General features: G+C 35.1%; 2 protein-coding genes across 4 annotated transcripts; one reads left to right on the plus strand and one right to left on the minus strand.

The window, feature by feature from the left end:
- Positions 1–8,539: 8,539 nt before the first annotated feature.
- LOC131635658 (uncharacterized) lies at positions 8,540–12,527 on the plus strand. The gene is made up of 8 exons (XM_058906298.1): positions 8,540–9,024; positions 10,003–10,150; positions 10,271–10,421; positions 10,587–10,712; positions 10,816–10,896; positions 11,096–11,288; positions 11,373–11,643; positions 11,900–12,527. Exons 1-8 carry the CDS (start codon positions 8,809–8,811, stop codon positions 12,166–12,168), a joined length of 1,455 nt encoding a protein of 484 aa, XP_058762281.1. The 5' UTR covers positions 8,540–8,808; the 3' UTR covers positions 12,169–12,527.
- Positions 12,528–13,235: 708 nt separating this feature from the next.
- LOC131635657 (membrane protein of ER body-like protein) lies at positions 13,236–17,868 on the minus strand. 3 transcript variants are annotated; one of them, XM_058906296.1, is made up of 9 exons: positions 17,186–17,868; positions 16,757–16,888; positions 15,866–16,480; positions 15,604–15,765; positions 15,197–15,487; positions 14,504–14,911; positions 14,174–14,425; positions 13,977–14,038; positions 13,236–13,892 (listed from the first exon to the last, which is right to left on the minus strand). In XM_058906296.1, exons 1-9 carry the CDS (start codon positions 17,664–17,666, stop codon positions 13,437–13,439), a joined length of 2,859 nt encoding a protein of 952 aa, XP_058762279.1. In that variant the 5' UTR covers positions 17,667–17,868; the 3' UTR covers positions 13,236–13,436. The 3 variants fall into 3 exon arrangements, with proteins under 3 accessions (XP_058762279.1, XP_058762278.1, XP_058762280.1); XM_058906295.1 differs by having other exon boundaries at positions 15,197–15,490; XM_058906297.1 differs by lacking the exon at positions 16,757–16,888 and having other exon boundaries at positions 15,197–15,490; positions 17,186–17,866.
- Positions 17,869–23,293: the final 5,425 nt, after the last annotated feature.

Here is a 23,293-nt window from a genome sequence, read left to right on the forward strand (position 1 = left end):
TTCAACAAAAAACCCCTGGAAAGGGTTAGCCTCCAACATCTGTTTAAAATGTCAAAACAATAATTTCATTCTCTTAGGAGATAATTTCCCCAAAAGAGTCAAAATCCCTGGAAAGGGTCAGCCTCCAAAAAACATGATAAAGTCAGTCTTTTAACAGACAAATTCACCAGCTGAGTCAAAATCCCTGGAAAGGGTTAGCTTCCAAAAGAAAAACAGTCTTTTTAAATCTCCAGTAGAGTTAAAACCAACAAAAACAGTTAGCCTCAACCTTGGGCTTCATACAAGGCACCCAAACAATAAAAACTCCCCTGTCAAGAGTCAGCCTCAACCTTGGGCATTGTACAAGGCAGATAATAGAGTCTCCCCAGTGAGTTCTTCATCACTCAGTAGCCACAACCTTGGGCTTTGTACAAGGCAGATAAACCATATCTTTCATGTGTCAAAGATTCCTAACACTTAGGATCTTTTCCCCATATAGTCATCCATACTTAATTCATTTAAGAGTCCGCCACAACCTTGGGCTTTGTACAAGGCAGAAAATAATGTTTTCCCTAGCTAGAGTCAGCCACAACCTTGGGCTTTGTACAAGGCACATAAAATAAAGTCATTCATTCAATTATCCTCAACAGTCAGCCACAACCTTGGGCTTTGTACAAGGCACACAAATAGAGTCTCCCTAAACAGAGTCAGCCTCAATTCTTGGCTTTGTACAGAACACAAAAATACCCTGTAATTAACCCCCAATGGAGCCACCTCCCAGAGTCAAATATAACATTAATTAATCAATCAAAAAGCCTCAAGCTTGGGCCTCATACAAGCCAGCTAAAGTCAAATCTTTTATACAGTAGATAGACATAGCTTATCTCTATAGAGAGATATTTTTACTACTCTACCACATTCAAACAAACAAACATTTCAATTTCAATTTCAATCAAAGTCTCCCATTTAGGACTCTGAAAGACATGCTCTGGCACATCCCCAGACTTGTACACTTTCCCTAATTTGGACGAGCATCTTTCTTTCATTTAAAGAGGCATCTGACTGGCATACTTGTACACCCAAGTAAGGTCCCCCTCTTGAATGAAATGAATCCAGTTATTCTGTCACTCTTTCAAAATGTTTGTGGTAGAATAGTACAAATACCTCTCTGTAGAGATAATTTCATGTCTCTTTACTGTAAACAGAGATTTAATTCCAAGCTTCAACCTTGAGCTTCAAGCAAGGCACCAAAAACAATTAATTTCCCTAGTTAGTTCCCCGAACTACATTAAGCTCTGACTTCCACTAGGGATATGTAGGCATGAGGTTCACAAGGAATCTCAGCGAGCTAATAAAATACCAAAAATAGTCAGTCTGTCTATCTGTCTGTCTTTCTTCAATCAATTCAATTCCTTCTCCTAACACAAAGGAGAAACTTTCCCAATCATTAGCAATAAACACAAACACAATGACACAGAGAAGGTTCCTGTAGAGTACTACAGATATGTAGGGTGTTTAAACACTTCCCTATGTATAACCGACCTCCCGGACTCCAGAATTTCTAGTCTAGGTGTAAATCCCCACACTTAGCAAACTCCTAGGGTTTAGTTGAGATCTTTTTTTCCCTTTCCTACTCGTAGGACAAATAAGAAAGTTCGTGTGATATCGTAGGAAGAACTGAAATAAAATTCATCCCACCACGGGCGCATTCTCCTTCCAAATTTCGCGTGAAGGGTTTAGCGTGCCGTCCTCCCAAGTGAAACGGGGAGGTAAAAGAAAACGACACCACAAGTACCAATGATCGAATCCCATCCAATTTACCGATTCTTGATTCGAAGAATTACGACAAGTGGTCTAAGCAAATGAAGGTCTTGTTTGGATATCAAGAAGTTCTCGATATCGTCAACAATGGAGTCACACCTCTTGGGGCTGAACCTACAGCTGCACATCAAGCCACTTTCAGGGAAGAGAAGAAGAAAGATTACAAAGCTCTCTTCTTGATACACTCTTGCGTCGATGGTGATAACTTCGAAAAGGTCGGTGATTGCGAGTCCGCGAGGCAAGCTTGGTTAATTCTTGAGAAAGCATATGCTGGGGCTGCGAAGGCGAAGGTTGTGAGGTTACAAACTCACAAGAGGCAATTCGAGTTAACGCAAATGGAAGAGAAGGAAACGATCAACGATTATGTGACGCGCATTACGCGCTTAGTGAATCAAATCAAGTCGTGTGGGGAAACGATCTTAGAGCAGAATGTTGTGTCAAAAATCTTACGTTCGTTGACGTCAAGATTCGACAACATTGTGGTTGCTATTGAAGAGTCGAAGGACCTTACGTCGCTGAGCAAGGATGAGCTTCAAAGTTCCCCAGAAGCACATGAACAAAGAATGGACGAGAGAGGAAGCGATAAAGCAAAGGCGGAATTAGCTTTGCAAGCTCGTTTCAATGAAAGGAGTAAAGGTTCGAAAGGGAAATGGCCTTCGAAAGGGAAGCAAGGCGATGGTGAACCTAAACATTCGAAGGGACAAAAGGGTGAGAGCAGCAGCTCAAACGGTTATGGTGATCGAAGCAACGCGAGAGGTGGAAAACCAAGAGACATGAGCAAGGTACAATGCTGGAAATGCAGGAAACTTGGGCATTTTCAAGCAAAGTGTGGTGCTAAACAGCTTGAAACTAAAGGGGATGAAGCCAAGGTTGCTAGGCAAGAGGTGGATGATGAAGCCACACTCTTAATGATGATTACCGATGAGTGCGAAGGCATGACAGAGGTGCTGGACAGCAGCTACAAGTCACGGAACAGCAGCTGCAGCAGTGCAGAAAAAGCGACAGTTTTGAGTTCGGAACAAAATGTGATGATTTCGGTTCGTGATGGAACTCAAGGCAAAGAGGAGTGGTACTTAGACTCCGGATGTTCAACGCATATGACGGGAAGAAGAGATTGGTTTGTGCAAATCAATCAAGTGGCGAAAAACAAAGTAAAGTTTGCGGACGATTCCACTCTCATGGCCGAAGGTGTCGGTGATGTGTTGATCGAGAAAAAGGATGGTGGACATTCTATGATCAAGGATGTGCTATATATTCCAGGTATTAAGTGTAATCTTTTGAGTATTGGTCAATTGCTCGAAAAAGGTTACAATATACGGTTGGAAGATAAGATCTTGCGAGTTGTTGATGCTAGTGGAGTGTTGATCCTAAAGGCTCCCATGGCTACCAATAGGACTTTCAAAGTGGAGCTGAAAGTATTGGAGCATAGGTGCTTAGCTACAGCTGCAAGTAGAGAGGAGTGGTTATGGCATTATCGTCTCGGTCACTTGAATTTTCGTGATCTCAAAGCGTTGCAACAAGAGGGTATGGTTACCGGGCTGCCACACATTAACGTTCCAGCTGAGTTGTGTGAGGAATGTGTGAAAGGAAAACAACACAAAGGAAGTTTTAGCAAGGATGCGGGTCATAGGACCAATGCACACCTTGAGGTGGTGTATTCCGATGTTTGTGGACCTATGCAAGTGGACACATTTGGTGGCAATCGATATTTTGTCACGTTCATTGACGATTTTAGTAGAAAGTTGTGGACTTACGTCATCAAGAGAAAGGATGAGGTGTTTGATGTATTCAAAAGGTTTAAGTCCATGGCGGAGAGGCAATGCGGTCGCAAGTTGAAAGTTCTCAAAACGGACGGTGGAGGTGAGTATACCTCGGTTGCGTTTGGGAAGTATTGTGATGATGAGGGTATAGTGCGTGAGGTTGTGCCACCCTATACGCCGCAGCAAAATGGTATTGCCGAGAGGAAAAATCGTTCAATTATGAACATGGTTCGAAGCATGTTAAGCGGTAAAAGTCTACCGAAGGAACTATGGGGAGAAGCGGTCTCTACAGCCACATACTTATTGAATCGTTGTCCTACAAAGAAGCTTGAAAAGCTTACACCGGAAGAGGCTTGGTGTGGATTCAAACCGAATCTAAGTCATTTGCGTGTATTCGGTTCGGTGGCTTATAAACATGTGCCGGGACAATTGAGAAAGAAGTTGGACGATAAAGGAGAAGAGATGATATTCGTTGGATATCACTCTACAGGCGGTTACAAACTGTTCGATGCGAGAAATCGGAAGATTCAAATTAGTCGAGATGTTCTTTTTGAAGAAAATAACAGCAGCAGTCTCAGCGTAACCGGTTACGGCCAGCCAGTACAAACTGGCGTAACCGGTTACGGACAGGAAAAACAGAGTCAGAATTCTGCAGGGAACAGCGTAACCGGTTACGGTCAGCCAGTACATACAGGCGTAACCGGTTACGAGCAGAACAGAATCCCAACTGCTGTATTTTTTGATGATCCAGTCAGTCCCGAAACAGTTCCGCAGCCTCCGAATGATGTTCAAACTGAAGGACACCGTAGAAGATCAACAAGGCAAAGAGTGTTGCCTTCTAGACTCCAAGAATGTGAGAGATTCCAAGATAACGAAGTTAATAACGAAGGTGATTTCGTTCATTTTGCGCTTATGGCCGAATCCGAACCGGTGAATACGGAGGAGGCTCTAAGGGATCCAAAATGGATTTGTGCAATGAAAGAGGAGCTGGAATCAATCGAGAAAAACGGTACTTGGGAGTTAGTTGATCTACCTCATGGTAAGAAGCCAATTGGTGTCCGTTGGGTCTTTAAAGTGAAAGCAAATCCGAAGGGCGAGATAATCAAGTATAAGGCTCGATTAGTAGCGAAAGGGTTTTTGCAACGTGAAGGAATAGACTTTGAGGAGGTGTTTGCTCCTGTGGCTAGGCTTGAGACCATCCGATTGGTTGTTGGTATTGCAAACAACAACAATTGGAGCGTTTATCAAATGGACGTCAAATCTGCGTTTTTGAACGGTCCACTTGATGAGGAAGTTTATGTTGGACAGCCCCCTGGTTTTGAAGTAAAGAATCAAGAGATGAGATACTACAAGTTGCATAAAGCCTTGTATGGTTTGAAACAAGCTCCAAGAGCTTGGAACAAACGCATAGATGGCTTCCTTGTTGACATTGACTTCAAGCGGTGTGTGTCCGAACATGGTGTATATGTGAGATCAAATGCTAAGGATGGAGTGATAATCCTTTGCTTATATGTGGACGATCTCTTGATTACCGGCAGCTGTGAGGAGAGTATTTCAAGGTTCAAGAAGGAACTCATGAGCGAGTTTGAGATGACGGACCTTGGAATCATGAAATACTTCCTTGGCATAGAGTTCCAAAGGTCAAAAACGGGACTGCTCATGCACCAAAGGAGGTATGCACTTGAGATCTTGAAGAGGTGTGAAATGGAACATTGCAATGTTGCCATTACACCATGTGAAGCAAGGCTACAGCTGTCCAAAAGTGAGGATGAGCAAGATGTTGATCCAACTCAATATCGAAGATTGATTGGATCATTGCGGTATTTGTGCAATACGCGACCGGACTTGGCATTTAGTGTCGGTATTGCGAGTAGATTCATGGAGAGACCAAAGGTATCTCATATGGCAGCTGTCAAGAGGATCCTTAGATATATTAAAGGGACTCTTGGTTGTGGAATTCTCTTTCCGGCATCGGATACGAGCCGAAAGTGTGATTTACTTGGTTTCACCGATTCCAATTGGTGTGGTGATAAGGATGATAGAAAGTCAACAGCTGGATACATCTTTATGCTAGGTAGAACTCCAATCTCTTGGTGTTCGAAAAAGGAACCGGTGGTAGCACTCTCATCTTGTGAGGCCGAGTATATTGCGGCATCGTTGTGTGCTTGCCAAGCCATGTGGCTTATGAATCTATTGAAGGAGCTTAATAGTAGTGAGGGTGAGGCTATTACTCTCCTTGTCGACAATGTCTCCGCGATCAACCTTGCAAAGAATCCAATTGCACATGGAAGAAGCAAGCACATAGAGATGCGGTTTCATTACTTAAGGGAGTTAGTGAGCGATGGAAAGTTACGATTGGGGTATTGTCGAAGCGAAGATCAAGTAGCTGACTTATTGACCAAGGGTGTGACCAATGAGGTGTTCAAGAGGCTGAGAAGGAAGCTGAGCATGGTGGACTTGGACCAACTGAAGTGAGGTGGTGTGTTGAAACTGCTGTTTTTAGCACTTCAGTTGGCGTAACCGGTTACGCCTGTTACCGTAACCGGTTACGAACCCGTGAAACAGATTTACTGTAGATGTTGCGTTTGCGTAACCGGTTACGCTGTTTGCCGTAACCGGTTACACTGAAGCCCAACTGTTTTTCTGTTTGTTTTAGGGTGCTTTAAATCATTCCAATCATTTTGTAACTTGTACTATATAAGGAGCTCACTACTCCTATGTTGTGGTTAATGCCAATTCACTATCTCACCCTCAATTACTCTCTCTCTTTTTTTCTCTTCATTCTTTAATCTTCATCTTCTTCAATTGATCATTTTCCCCATTAAAGAAACCTTAATTTGATTTGTATGTTCCAACAATATGGAGCTTTATTTTCACGTTTAAAATGCTTCCATACTTCATTCTGTCTCTATTAACTAACTTGGTTAAATGGCCAATCTTTGTACCATACTTCAAGCCATCAAATGTTGTTTCGTGTGCTTAAATATGCATTTGTCTTTGCAGTATAATTCCGGACTCAAAAATCAAAATTTAGCAACCTCTGCATTGGCGTCGTTACTTGTTAAGTACTTGTCATCATTTTTATAATAGCAAATTATGCTTGGAAATAAATATTAGTAAGGCTTAATTGCATTTTTTGTCCTCCTATTTTGTCTTCTTTTTTTTTTTAAATTTTGGTCCCCATTTTTAAAACCACGATTTTGGTCTCCCTGTTGAGTTTTCTATTGAAAAATGGACAAAAATAAGGATAAAAATAAAAGGATGAAAATAAGGGGTAAAATAGTGATTTTTAAAATAGAAGGATAAAAATAAAAAAAAAAGACAAAATAAGAGAACTAAAATTACAATTAAACCTATTAATAATTACGTTAATATTTTTGGTCCATATTCTTATAATAAGGGAGGAATCTTTAAATAGACAATTAAAGTCTTTTTTTATAAAAAAAAATAGACTTTAAAATTAAATAAACGATGTCACCTAAATTTGATTTGCGGAACTAATGCTCAAAATAAATACGGTTACCCAGTGGATCATGGTTAACTATTTAATAAAATAGGGAGACCTTTTTATATAAAATAATTTTTAAATGGGGTCCCTTATGATTCAATTATTAAAAAATATTTAAAAGTCTAAAGTTCTAAGTTTAGTAGTTTTAAGGTTGAACTGACCTTGATTTGAAATTTTAAACTTGCAACTATATTTTTACAAGGATAATGAATATTTGTCGCGAAGCAATTTGCTCATGAAAGCATCACGACAAATCATATGTGTATAAATGGTGGGACTTTTTTATTGTTATCAATTCATGTATTTAATAAATAGCACTATGTGTATATATGGTGGGACCTTTTTATTTTGATCAAAACATTGTTTCAATAAATGACACACAATCCAAAGGTTATGGTTTATTCGTGATGCTTTCGTGAATTTTATTTTCGTTACCAATAGTATCACTCTTTTTACAATAATTTTTGATATCTTCAAATCAACACAAGTTCGTGAAATCATTCCTCATTATTTCATACTTGTTCAAAATTCGAACCAAATTGAGTCAACTCAAAATTTAATATAGGTTGAGAATGCATAATATATGTTTCTTAATTTTTCATTATTAATTCTATAGTCATTTAAGAGGGGGGAGAGACATTCTTACATGTCACCAAACTTGTTGAGATAAAATTGATACAAATTTCAAGTTAGCAAAATCATTACTGAATTACTCTCAATAATCAAGAATGACACATAGATATAAAACCAAAGCATCCTTGACCATGATCGAATAATTTTGGTTTAAGTTTTATATTTTTAAAATTATAAAATAAAAATAAAATCTATTCTTCTTTTACTCATATGATTAATTTTAGATGACTAATACTCCCTCTGTCCCACAATTAGTGACCCAGCACATCATTTCATACAGATTAAGAAAAGTGTAAAAAAGTAAGAGAGATAGTATTGTTTTTACTTTAGTACTCTTATCATGTATTGAGAATAGTGAACTTTTTACTAATTAGAGAGTAAAATTGAAAAAAGTGTATTGAAAATTGAAATAGATCATTCATTTTTGGACATCATTGTATTCTAAATAAGTCACTCATTATGGAATGAAGGGAGTATTATCATAACAATGTGACTATGTGAAAACATTAACTGCAGTGGATTCAAATTCGAAATGAAGATAGAACCATAAAAAACTCTCCTAAAACAACAATCCACACCACCAAACCCTACTCATACATATTCCTAACTTGAAATTGAAGCAAATCATGAAATCAAAATCAACAATCTTATCAAGCTTGACCCATAATAGGTCTATCCAAACAATTTCAAATTGACACATCTTAAAAGCTTGGTTAAGATCTACACAAAACACATGGGCCCAAGCCCGAAAAACATGACATCATCATATTACAGGTTGTAAATTGCAAAAGAACAACAACAAACAGTGTCTCTTATTAAATCACTTCACAAACATTTTCATAACAACATTTCATTTTCTTACACACTTCACATTTTTCGCATTTCATTTCATCTATTTTCCTTCTCTTTGATTCTCTCTTTTTTTCTATTTTTAAATTTTTTTTTTTTAATTTTCATTTTCAATTTCATTTTCTCCCCCCAAAAATTTGAAAAGCTAGATCCGAATTTGAAAACTAGAATTGAAATTGAAATTTCTAGGGTTTCTGTGAAGTTGAAATTTGAGCGGTGGCTCCTTCGCCGTTTGTTCGGGGAGGAGTTGGCCGAGAAATGGAAGGTGGTGGGAGTGGGAGGAGAATTACTGTGAGTCCGAGACCTTGCTGTGGCCGGCGTGTGGTGGCGAAGAAGAAGCAGGGTCGTGGTGGTGCCGGCGATGGGTTTATCAACAGTGTTAGGAAGCTTCAGAGACGGGAAATTTGTACCAAGAGTATTCGGGGTTTCAGTATCACTGATGCTCAAGAACGATTCCGCAATATCCGATTGCAGGTTCCATTTCTTCAACAAAAATCTGTTTTTTTTTTCAAATTTATTTTCGATTTTTGTATGGTTATTTTTCCTAATAATTTTCACTTGCATGGTTAAGTAACAAATCAGGGGAATTTAGATTAATATTTGCTATTGTCATTGTCATAAAATGGAAAATTTTGTTTTTTCTTTGAAATTTTTTGTTTGGGTTTTACTGTTTAGTGTGGTGACTTCATTTTTTGTGATAAAGCTTTGTTAGGATGCACTTGCAAAATTTGAATTATGAACTATTTTTGTTATATAGAGTTTTTTATTAAGATTGAATGGGTAATGTTATTGATTTATAGATGATTTTTGTATATGTTAAGGACTGATCTGAGTCTGTTACATGTTTGTGTCTTGATATGATTTAGCAATTGGTGATCCTACATGCCTTATATTTGTGTATATTTATTTAATCATGCTGTGATTGCAATTGATATTCTTGCTTTGGTATTAAACAGTTATTATAATTTTGGTTGAGATGTTGGGAATAGAAAGCTTGTTTGATGCAGATCTGTGATTGGTTTGGTGTGAGTCAGTGTTACTGAGTTTAGATAAACCTAATCCTGAACTTTGATTGCAGTGCTTGTGAATCACGGTTTATAAGTAAGAGGGGGCGGAAAATTCTATAGTTAATGTAATGAAGAGAATAATTATGGGTGTGGGTTTCATGCTTCCGTGACAATGGGAAGAGGGAAAATGGTAAAAATATTTAATTGATTGAGTCGTTGTTGGAAAGAGGCACTAAAACACCATTGATACTCAAGGTTAAGGAGTGTGTGACACATGTTAATGTCAACATCAGTTCAAATCATTCAGTGGTTGTTATTTTGTTTTGTAGCATATTCCTCATAGGTTTAATATGACATTTGAATTCCCGTTATGATGAGATTGAGATGTATATTTTACTTTACTCTGCCCATTTCCCCCTCTTATGCCTGACGGGTATATTTATAGGAAGAGTATGATACATATGATCCAAAAGGCCCTTCTTCCGTCGTATTGCCGTTTTTTAGAAAGAGGTCAAAGATTATTGAAATTGTAGCGGCCCAGGACATTGTTTTTGCCCTTGCACAATCTGGCGTGTGTGCAGCATTTAACCGAGGTAGTATTAAAACCTTGTTATTGGCATTTATATTTCGTTTTTTATAAATAATTTGTGAGGTTTTATCAGAATATTCTGTTCATTGATATATATGTTACATGTTTCTATTGTTTGCTGCAGAGACAAATGAAAGGATATGCTTCTTGAATGTCAGTCCCGATGAAGTGATAAGAAGTTTGTTTTATAATAAAAACAACGACTCACTTATCACAGTTTCTGTCTATGCTTCAGACAGTTACAGTTCTTTGAAATGCAGAAGCACCAGAACTGAGTAAGTATACCTCTATCTTTTTTTACCACCTCCTACTGTTGTTTTCCATACTCAACAAAAGAGAGACAGAATACTGAAAAAGTAAAATAAGAGCTCTAGATAGCAAGAATTGCCTTTTCAATTTTGTGTTGTTGTGTTCTATGCTAAAATATCTCTGTTTTCCAGATATATTAGGAGGGTTCAACCAGATGCCGGGTTCGCTCTTTTCGAATCCGAGTCTTTGAAATGGCCAGGTTTTGTAGAGTTTGATGATGTCAATGGGAAGGTACTGACGTACTCTGCACAGGATAGGTAAATATTTTTGTATTCTGATATTTATATGTAATTTTAATAAAATTATATTTAAAATTATTGACGGGATATACTGATAACTTCTCTTTTTTTCCCTCTATAGCATATACAAGGTGTTTGACCTGAAAAACTATACATTGTTATACTCCGTTGCAGATAAAAATGTACAAGAGATTAAGATTAGGTAATTTTATGTGTTTGTGAAATTTACTTTCCAATCTACAGGCAATTACCTTGCACATTTGTGGTTTGTGGTAACTCACAATTTTTGTTAAGAATATCACATCATGTTTTAGTGTGGCGGATAGCTTTACTTTACATTATATTTGTTATTAATTTATATGCCTTATACAACTTTTCTATTTTTTTATTTTTTTTATCAGTCCCGGGATCATGTTGTTGATTTATTCTAAAACAAGCAGTCATGTCCCACTAAAAATCCTCTCAATAGAAGATGGCACTGTTTTGAAGTCATTCAACCATCTCATTCATCGGAATAGTAAGGTGGACTTTATTGAACAGTTCAATGAAAAACTTCTTGTCAAGCAAGAAAACGAAAACCTCCAAATCCTTGATGTAAGTAATGCTCCCAAGTCCCAACTAATTATGGGTTATATACATTGTTCAACATCCATGTATCTTACTTTTAATTACCCTTAGGTTCGTACATTTGAGCTTAAAGAAGTAAGCAAAACGGAATTTATGACGCCATCTGCATTTATATTCTTATATGAGAACCAACTATTCCTGACGTTTCGAAATAGAACTGTTGCTGTGTGGAATTTCCGTGGAGAACTTGTAACTTCTTTTGAGGATCACCTTCTGTGGCATCCTGACTGCAATACAAACAACATTTATATAACCAGTGACCAGGATCTTATCATATCATACTGCAAGGCTGATTCAGATGAGTCTTTGTCCGAAGGAAATGGTACTATTTTTATTGTTTGCTCTTACTTTCTTATGTACTCTGTGTGAATGGTTGGTACGGTGGGATCAATATTTGATAAGGAGCTTGCTATCTATGGAAATATCTTAAGAGTATTTTAGTTAATCTCATAAGATTAGTTTCTTACCTTATATAATCTTAGAGTATCTCATGACTTCTTTTTTTGTGATCAATTTATATCATTTGTTGTAAAAGAGCATGCATCAAATTGCTAACAACTTTTGCCTTTTTAATGCAGCGGGATCCATCAATGTCAGCAACATTTTAACTGGTAAGTGTCTTGCAAAGATAAGAGCAAGTAATAGCTTTCCCATTACAAAGGAATGCAACTGCAGTGACGATTGCCCGAGTGGTGGCTGTAATTCAAAGAAGCGAAAACAGGCCTCCAGAATAAGAAGCACAGTCACAGAAGCCTTGGAGGACATTACTGCTCTCTTCTACGACGAAGACCGCAACGAGATTTATACAGGCAACAGACATGGTCTGGTTCATGTCTGGTCTAACTAATGTATCATTGAGTATGTTCTGACTTCGCCATTTCTTATTGGCTAGTCTCCGTAGTTGTTGTGATTATCCTGTCTGACTTTGCCATTTCTTATTGGCTTGTCTCCGAGGTTGTTGTGATTATCCTGTCCTCACCCCTCCCCTGCTATGAGAACTTCTGGTGGAGCTGTAACATTATGTGATCTTGTATCATATTGTTTTTTTTACTTGTCACCTGCATCTTAGGCATGTTTAATCCGCAGGTGGCAACAAACATGTATGAAGTGATACTGTATGCTGGTAACTTACAATATGTATGTTTATGTTGTAACATAATATCTATATCAAATATGGGGGAGTATTGTTCGCCACTCCGTTGTTTCTGTGACATGTTACCTTTTGGTGGCATACAGTGGAGTGAATGTGCACTTTCACATGGATTGTTAGTGCATTAGTGGCTAATGTGTGTGCTAATGAACAAAATTAATCGCTAATCAGTAGTGTGATCATAGCTTTACTTCAATCCTCTTTTGCTTTCTACATCTTCGTAACTTTTACTAATCCTTGTTTGCTGTCAGATGCCAAGCCTTAATAGAAAAGGTGAACTGTTTAAAAATGAATTTGTTTTCAAAATGTGATTTTCTTTAGTTTGTATTATTAGTTTAGGTCAAGATATAAGTTTTTGCACAAGGCATAATTAAAAAAAGGGCTTTTCCCACCAACATTATAAACTTTTTTTTGAATATTAATGAAAGGTTTCACTATAGCTTTTTTTGAAAAATGTCATCAGAAAATAATTATTAGTAAAGGATGTACAAGTGATGTGCATTGGTCACACTCATGCTTTTGAACAAGGAGGGTTTATGTAAGTATTAATTTACATCTAAAAGCTTGATTTGGTATGTCTAAGTATCTCTAATTTGGTAAATAGCATGGTATGCTTTTCTACGTCATTGAAAAAAGTTGATGTGATTGATCAAGGCTTTGCTTGAAAGTTGGTAGGACATGGCTTTGGGAGTAAAGAAAAGAAAAAAAGAGAAAAGTAGGAAAATTTCTCAACATGTTAGGGAAAAAAAATTAAAGGAAAGTGGTGAAGGTGAAGAACCCTTATGATAGGAAGAAAAACGAGTCTACAAAGAAAGGCTTAAACAAGAATCCAATAAAACAAAACTTAAAATGAAACATCAAAAGAGAAAGGTTGCTTGCTACTACAAGTTTTTTTTCTAACCAAGTTTCCCTAACCCCTCTAAAATCTCAAGCTCCTTCTAAACTTCCTATTCTCTCAACTAGTTTCAGTAAGACATCCATGCTGTTTTTGTGTCTGATATAGGCATGGCAATTGCCAAACCTGACTCTGATTTGCTGAACTTATCTATAAGATCCTTGATTAGTTCTCCTGCTATGTAAGATAATCCTGAGGCTGCAACTGCCATTGTGACATAGTATAACACAGTTTTGAAGTATGATTTAGGTGGTCTTTGAGTGTAAACTTTCCCAATAGTAAGCAGAATGATGCATGCCACAGAACTTGCTGCAACTATCGCAAGCTTAACTTCATCATAGTAGTTCTTATTAATCAAGACGCCGTAGATAATAAGGGGGACAGAACCAAATATCAGGAACGAGAAAACGGCTATAACAGCGTGGAACACAAAGTTTGATCGTTGTCCTAGTAATTCTTGATAGCGATCCCGCGCAGTCGATTGCACTTGTTGCCCTCTAGCGTGGCTATCTTTCAGGTCTTTAAGCTGGAGAAAAGGACCAAAAGAAAAGGTGTAACTAAGATTTTTCGAATAAGTAAGAGATCTCAACTGTAATAAAAAACTACTCACATTATGAGCAAGAATGAAAAGTCCACCAATCAGATTTGCGAATCCGAGTACAATTATATTCACTGCAATAAACACAAGACATGGATTTGTCACTACTCACTAGAGTACTTAACAAAGTGAAACAAATGTATTTTGATCAATTAACCGATCATCACTCGTAGAGGGAGAGAGAGAGAGAGAGAGAGAAGAACACTTACACGGGGTAGCACCAGAACTAACCGCAGATGACACGATTCCTAGACTTGTGATTGACTCAACTAAACCACCATACACAATGCTTTTAACTATTTCCCACTTTTTTGGTTCAACAATTTCATCTCTATGTTGTTCACTAATACCTACTTGAGTTTGAGGTTCTGTCGCAATAGCACCATCAACTGGAACATTAGCTTCTGTCTGCAATGTTGTGATCTCATTTGCTTCTCTGTCAACATCAACGATCACATCACCTGCACGATAATAACAACTACACTTATTATACAATGCGAGAAGAAAATTTACTGAAGATAATAATTTCATGAGCATACCTTTATTTTCTTGCATAAAATTATCGATATCCTGCCGAACTTTATTAACCAGTGAAATATTCGTTTTCGATGGAAATAAAGAATCTATTGCAGAACTTGTGCTGTCAAATGATTGAACTGGTGGTTGTGCTCCGCCTTGCCACAAAGAGGAATCAGTATTCTTAACAATTTCAGGCGTCTTGTTAACATCTTTTGGTGAATTCTCAATAACTAGAGACCCCACGGTTACACTTGTAGGAACAAGAAATTTCGGTTTCTCTTGATATTGATTCAGAACGGTGCCTTTTGTTGTTTCTCTAGAACTAACAAATGTTTCACTTGAAGTTGTTGTAGTTACCGAGTTAACACTCTTGTACTCAGATACTGTCCCGTTAGAATAATTCATTGAGGACGTTACTTCGACAGTATCTGCATCAGTGATATAATGAAATAAGCACCGTCACTTCGAACAAAATGAATCAATACAACGAATAATATAGGCAAATATGAAAAATGTTGATTATAGTGCACTAAAGTTTCATATTTTTGTATAACCTTCTACGTGTTTGAAGGTACACGTGAATAATGCAGTAAGAAACTTCAGACTCAATTATGCAGGTTTTAGAATTCTAACGCTCAATTTATCGGTATGATTTGACTTGATTTGTTTTATAGAAAACAGATGAAACTATTATCTTGAAATCTAAAGCATACTTGTTTTTGTTGTATCCACTGAAGTCTGCTTTCTCTCTTTGTCATCGGTCCTCGGTTTTCTGATCAGCGATTGTTCTTTTTCTGAAAAATCTATGAAATCCTGCTCAATACGCTTCCATTCATTTCCATGATTAACATCTGACATTGGTTTTTCATTCTTAATCGGATCTGCAACAGCAAGTGGACCTTCTGGATGACCAGTATCAGAGGAGGATAGTCCAGTTGAAGTAACTGTCGACTGATTCTGCTCAGCAGGAGCGATTCTAGAAGGCTCATGGGAAGAAGTTTCGCCTGCTATACAGAGAAACGGAAAGTGTAGACACAATTTGAAATAAGCTTCATCATCATGCAAGTGAATTCACTAAGAAGTACAAATGTAATAACTAATAAAAGAACAAACAAAAAACCTTGCTCGGTAGATGTTTTCCTCTTATAAGTAAATAACGAGATGAACCAATTCGGATTGGAAACTTGAATGTTAGAAGAATTTTGCAAACTGCTTGCAGGATTTTGCAAAGTTTCATGCTTGCTGGAACCACCAAAATTACCGAACAGATTGAAACCTTTTGCTGTCAAAATTAACGAGATGATTAGGTTCGTATATTGCAGGAAGTGCATGAATCAAAGACAAAATTGTGCTTTGCAATATAGAAAAAATAACCGACTTACCACTAGGAATAAAGATGCTGAAGCATGACAAACATCTGAATCCTTCTACTTCTTTCTCAGGACGATCGTCATCATCACGATCATGATCGTCAGCAGCAGCAGAAACAGGAAGTGGATCCAGGTTTGTAATTTCAGATATTACGTTTGCACGATCGCCTTGGTTGACTTCACGTGCAGTACTACTATCAACCACGTTATTTTCAACTACCGGTTCTAACCTATCGCGTTTTCCTTTGTTGTCTAATACATGAATGTTCCTTTTTCTTTTCTTGAGGATAACTCTTTTAGTAATGCAAGATTTGCAATTAGGACAAAACAAATCATGCGTTTCTTGTTTTGCAATTACGAGCTCAACATCAAACTCTTTCTCTTGCTGATCAATTTCATTTATCAAGTTACTTTCCGTTTTGGTCTCTTCATGAAAATTCACAGCAGGTGTAGGTTTTATATCAGATGAGTTGCGTAAAGCAGATGATTCTGAACCATTAGGAAATTTGTTGAGTTCGCTGCGTAAACTACTTTGAATGGCTGAATTTTCCACTTGTACATAAAACTTACTCTCGTGATTTTCAGTATCGCCATTTTCATCTCTTTTAAGTCCATTCACTTCATCGCCTGCAAACAAGAAACAAATTCCAATTTGAGTTCAAATTTTTTACATAAGATTGTTCATGGATAAAGAAATAGCTTATACACATAAGCAATTATATGATAAGTGTTTATGCTATAAGTTCTTAAAAGCTGACTGAGAAAAACCAACTGTGACAATATCATCCAACAAATCTAACAACTGAAGTAACTTCAGAATCCAACTCATTGAAACGCTATCGAACTACGCCGAAGAGAACAGCAATTGTGTGTGGTTCAGAAATCTTGGCATCAACCACTGACCTTTAGTTTCCCAAACAAAACAAGGTCCATGTTGAATCAAAATTTTGACATTCAGCAGCAGGTGAGGGTAGTATCCCTTAAGACTGTCAAATCGCTTTGTCGACCACGCGCAATGGCGACATTTCCACACTCCTTCATCCATAAAAAGTAATTTATTTTCATTCATAGCACCACAATGGATCTAATAATGTCTTTAACTACACAGACTCAGTTGAACTAATGTTGATAGAGAAAAGCTCAAAAAAACTCAACAACTTCAGAAATCATCACAAAGAATTAACACTAAACTTGAGTAATTAGAGTCATGCATCAACAAAACAAACACAAAAAGTTAAAAAGCAAAAATAGTATTATCTTTTGTTAATCCTCTAAATTAGTATGCTATAGTACATAATAATAATTAAAAAAACAAAAGAAAGTGGTTTTTACCTTGTTGTTTGTCAAAGTAAACACTGTTGTTATTATTCTTCACTATATCATCAACACCAAAAGTAGTATCAGTTACAGCTTCTCCATTTGGTGGTTCTTCTCCAACAAACTCATCTACAGCTACACAATCTTCTTCTTTATCATCTTCATTATCATCATCAAAATCATTGTTATACTCACCAACATTTCCTTTCTCTTCAACTTCTTCTTCCTCTTTCTGTAAAGAAGATCCATCTGTGTCTTTCACAGTTGTAGAACCTCCATTGCTATGACCACCACCAGTACCACCATTGCTGACAGTAACAGAAGAATAAGAAGAGGAAGAAGAAGAAGATGATGATGAAGATGAAGAAGAGGATGTTACAACCACATCTTTAACAGTGTTTCTTTTCAAAGGAAAATCATCCACTACTTGATCTTGGTTTTCTTCATTATCATCATGCAAAATCATCATGACTTGATGTTGGTTTTCTTGATCCATGGTTTTTCAGAAGGACAGAGACAAAAAAACTAAGACAAGATTGGACTATTATAGGATAAACATGGACATTATATTGAGTGGAGTTTAATATTGTTGTTATGTTTGGTTTTTGGTTGAAGGTTTTGCACTTATGTTGCCTCACCTACTTCTGTTTATTTAGGCATGGACACAAACACATGAATCAGAGATGGGACCCTTTTTTTACTTAGAAAAAACACTCATGGGTTTTGTAATGATGATAATATTTTTAAGCTATTTTTTATCAAAAAAATTATTACATTGAAAAATGAAAAAACATACTAATGATTTAGTTTTTAATTTTTTTATTAAAGAAAGTGATATAATTAGGATATTAAGACAAGACAGAGAATTCTTTTTCTTCCTTAATCATTTGTTGTTATATTGTACTAACTACCAAAATGTAGTTGCATGATGGAGAATTCGATATGCACAAGTTGAAAGAAGTAACATTCACCCAAAAAGTATTAAATTAAATGTTAAGATATTTATGGTTGCTAGAAAGAGATTGCAACACTTCACTTAAATTTTTAAAATGTGTATATTAATATTTAGGTTTTATATGTTTTTACCAATTATTATAGGTTAGATATAATAAGGATTAACGATAAAATACTGTAAATGTCTTGATTTAATTAGAAATGACAAACAAGCATGTATGTCTTATTTAAATCTTCCTTATAAAAGACCGTAAAAAATAAGACAGGACAAATATTATGGAAGAAGTAGGATTAAAATCTTGCTCTATTCCATGAAAAAATAAAGACGGGGTAGAGGGTGTTCACGGGCATTGCACAATTTTAGACTAAAAATTGTAAAATTCTATGTTAATATCCGCAACCCAAAAATGAAGCAAGATGGAACAGACATATTAGAGAGCAAGAGTCTAAAATTTTGGTTCGTCCTATAAAAAAGTGCGGATAAAACGAACATGTCTGATAAATCATATCTCTTTTACCATCTCTAATGTGACTTGTATAAACACATTAAATTTATCTTTTGATAATTAATTATAAATAAAATTATCTAAAAGATAATTAAGAATAATTGTAATATGAGAAAAATAATTTGATGCATTCTTTTCAAGTGTTTCTATTTATAAAGATTATTATATCATTGTTGACACTTTTATTGACACTTTTATCACGTCACATGCACTTTAACGAGACACATCACCTTACCAGCACCATGTCACAAAGACTTTTGATACAAGCATTTAGTCTCTTACTAAAACCATCGTGTATGATATCACTGATGGATCACGAGAAGGAGCATCTATATTAGGTCAAGAGCAACACACAAGTGAGAGAGACACTGCATATTCATCCAAAACTTTAATGTCTTAGATATATGGATTATCAAACTTATAAAATGCTTAACTTTCATTTTTCTAATCAATATGAAACTTCTGACTTACACTTTATACTCCTCAAGTGTGAGTCAATTCACTATGCTCACTTGATAACTCTTTCATTCATATACACTTGTATCGTTCTTGACACCTTTACCACGTCATGGACATTTCAACGGGACACGCAGTCTGACCACCATCAAGTCATGAAGACTTTTGATACAAGTAGTCAGTCCCTTACTCAAATCCGACTCTCGTACCACTTATGGATCACGAGGAGAAGTATCCATATTGGGTAAAGAGCAACACACGAGTGAGAGACACACCACATATTCATCAAAAAATAATGCATTGTACTGTTGTTTTTTACCACGTCACATGCATTTCAATGTGACACGTTGTCTAACCACCGCCATGTTAAAAATACTTTCGATATAAGGAGTCAATATCTTACTCGAAGCATTGACTTTGATACCACTAATAGATCACGAGGAGGAACTTCCATATTAGGTCAAGAGCAACACACAAGTGATAGAAATACCACATATTCACTCGAAACCTTTAAGGCTTTGAGTATATGAGTCCTCTCATTTATAAAATGTTCAACCTCCACTTTACCAAACAATGCGAGACTTTCAACTCACACTTGAATCTCAATAATATTTACTCGCACTACATCATAATCCTTAACAATAAAATTTATAATTTTAATAAAATTTAATGAAACTACTATTCTAATTGATACTTTATAATTGTAAACCTAATTTTAAAGATAAAATTATCAATATTAAAAATTATTTTTATCAATGTTTATAATTTTCTTTTAATTTACTAATCGTCTATTGAATTATTTTATTTTATTAAAACGAAATATCGTTGATTTAAATTTACTATTTGTAATTAAATATATATAATTATCAACTAAATTAACTTGACGAGAAATCGACGTTTACAATTTGATGTTTTAACTATTCTCCTTATATTATTATAATTTCAAATTATTAATTATTTTAAGATAAATATGAGATATTAATTTATTTACTATTCATTTTTTTAGTTTATCAAACTAATTCATTAATTATAATAAATAAATTAAATAATACACTAAACTTATTTTATTATTAAAAGCAAAGCAATTTAATACATTATTTTTTTTAAAGAATTACGTATGACTTAAAAAATGGTTATAAAGAAACTAAAGGAATATTAAGTGAAATAAATTAATCTTTACTAAGATACTCGAATTCAAACTTTAATTTGGTAGAAGTGTGACAGCTAGAAACGTGAAAGTAAGTACAAGTAAATAATAATTCAAAGAAGAGAAAGTATAACAAGAAAACAAAATAAATGATGTAGGTATGGACGGGAGTGGGGTTCACGTGGTCCACGTTCTAAGCATACTTTTAAAATATAAAACATTCAAGTGAAATAGACAGATGTGAACTTGACTTTGTCATATTTACTTTTAAAAAAATTCAATATGCTTTACTTTCTTATTATGAATTATTTCACTCGGATAAATATCCCATCAATTTTGACATAATAAATTAGGGTTATAAAACGGTTATTAATATCTAATAATATTTAATTATCATAGGTGTGTTCTAAAATGACAAGAAAATATCTATGTGAAGTTTGTATTTTGAATATGAAAATAGGCAACACTTCGTGAAGTGTTGCAATAGGCTGTTTGTAGTTTGAATCAGAAATAGGCAACACTTCGTGAAGTGTTGCAATAGACTGTTTGTAGTTTGAATCAGAAATAGGCAACACTTCGTGAAGTGTTGCAGAATAAAAACATGCAACTCTTGGTAAATGTTGGCCAAGCATTGTAACTTTTGGAAAAGGAATTGTTTCACGAAGGGTCGCTACCTTATAAACAATACTAAAGTGGCCTATAAAAACCTCATTCTTGATTCATAAATAAATAACAAAATTGTACATCTGATAAGCCTATTATTATCTTCACTAAAATTCCAGACACTCTTCGCTACATCCGAGTTTTCGTCGGTCGTACGCAAACTCGATAAAAAGCTGAATTATCCTGGGTATTCCTGCGTTCCAACTCTAAGATATATTGAGAGTGCTTGAAATACTTATAAGGAAAGTGATTCCGTTCACGATTCTAGCCTCGATACATTTGACTTGAATTGATTTTCTAACAATCTTATAAGTATAGTTTCATAATGACATTGAGGCTTCCATTTCAAGTATTAAAGAATGAACTGATGTATCGTAGACACATTCTAAACACGAGAAGAATTTACATCAAGAATCCGGGTATGTTTTTATTAGTTTTTATAATAATTAGCACAACGTAAAAAATTATAATATCAAGATTCTAAAAATGAAATTAATCTTAAATTAGTACCTGATTACCGATATTATATTTTTCAACAATAATTAATTTGATATGAATTGTAATATAAATTAATAATTATTGTTAATATATGCTAGATTGGTTTTCTAAAATTCAAAACGTGTTACTTTGATACAATGCAACGTACCGACCCTTATGCATGGTTCTGTTTGTTTTGAATCTTGATTTGGCTGCATTAATATATATATTTCATAACTTTTGTGTGTTAAATATATTTTATATAAGATAATTGTGCTAATGATATCAAACTGCAATATATATAATTGAAAGTTACTTAAACACGACGTGAAAGTATATATATTGTTCCTGTAACAATTGGTTATATATAAGGTTAATTAGAAATGAATTTATATATCTATATGTATATATGTATAAAAAGATTTAGTAATAGTATGCTGTTTGTTGTAAATCATTTGTTATACTGCTATGCATACGTATTATTTCAAACGGTAAGAAAAAAGATGTGTTGTTTCGCCGCTCGGGGGCTCATGTGGATTCAACGGTACAATTGAACCAATGTGTTGTTTTGTTAAGTATCTAAATGTGAGAATATATAAAAGGTTATTATTCAAGTGCTGAATTTAATACCAAGAGGTACAATTAAATTTATATTACATATGATTTTAAATTATGATTATGTGATTAATCAGTGGCTGAAACTTTTACTAATTACACTCAAGTTTCCTTTATAATGAAAGGCACATAACTATATTAAGAATATTGATTTGTGGTATATATTTGAATGTAAATTACATGTTTGGGTTTAATGAGACTTACCATTAGAAGGCATATAAAGATCATTCAAAAATGGATCATGATTTATATAAATTTATGAATTTGGAGTCGAATATAACTATTGAATTCTGAGATGTGTAATTTGAGAATCTTATCGCGGAGGATAAGGAATTCAAAATTCCCACAAATGAAAACCTCGTGAGGAAGGTTCTCTACGGATTTATTGAAAAATAAATCGAAAGTTCGTCAATGATTGTTGAAAAACAAATGGAACTTAGAATAAGCAAAGTCTGAAAATATAGGACCGAACAAAGCACTTTTCGACTTATTTCTCTTGTGTAGAAGGAAATAGTGAGAGTTTTGTTCGTGATGTTCTTATTCTTCAAGTGGAAGACGATTCTAAACCTTATAAGGAAGCAGTAGCTTCAAAGGACTCTATTTTTGGAATAATGATATCCAAGATGAAATAGATTCAATAATGTCAAACCATACTTGGAACTTGTCGATCTACTTAAAGATCAAAATTCATTGGATGCAAATGGATGTTTAGAAGAAAGTATCATAGTGATGGTACATTAAAAATCTACAAGGATTGATTACTAACCAAGGGTTTTAGACAAAATAAAGATGTTGATTATTTTGACACATATGCACTAGAAGCAAGCATAATGAAAATTATAGTTTTGTTTGCATTAGCTTCATCAAATAAATGTCAAAGGACATTCCTAAATAGAAATCTCAATGAGGAGATTTATATGGAGCAATCAGAATGTTATATAGTTCATACTGATGAACAAAAAGGTGTATAAGCTTGTTAAATCCTTGTATGAATTAAAACAAGCACCGAAACAAAGACATTAAAAGTTTGAATTTGTCATTGTAAGATTCTCTGATTAAGGAGGAGACACACAAACTAAAGGGGAGACACACAAGTTAGAGGGAGAATTTTCAATCTTATTAAAACAAGAATTCAAAGAGTTTGTCATCATCAAAAGGGGGGAGATTGTGAAAATATATCTTATATTTAGTTTTGATGAAGACAAAGGTTATCAAAGAAGAAAAGGTTCAAAAGTGTCATGCACATCAACGATGTAGTTGATCAAGAAGGTTGAACATAGAAGTTCAAGAGAATATTTGAGAGAA

This window comes from Vicia villosa, unplaced genomic scaffold (genome assembly GCF_029867415.1).
Source record: "Vicia villosa cultivar HV-30 ecotype Madison, WI unplaced genomic scaffold, Vvil1.0 ctg.001530F_1_1, whole genome shotgun sequence".
Lineage (NCBI taxonomy): Eukaryota > Viridiplantae > Streptophyta > Magnoliopsida > Fabales > Fabaceae > Vicia > Vicia villosa.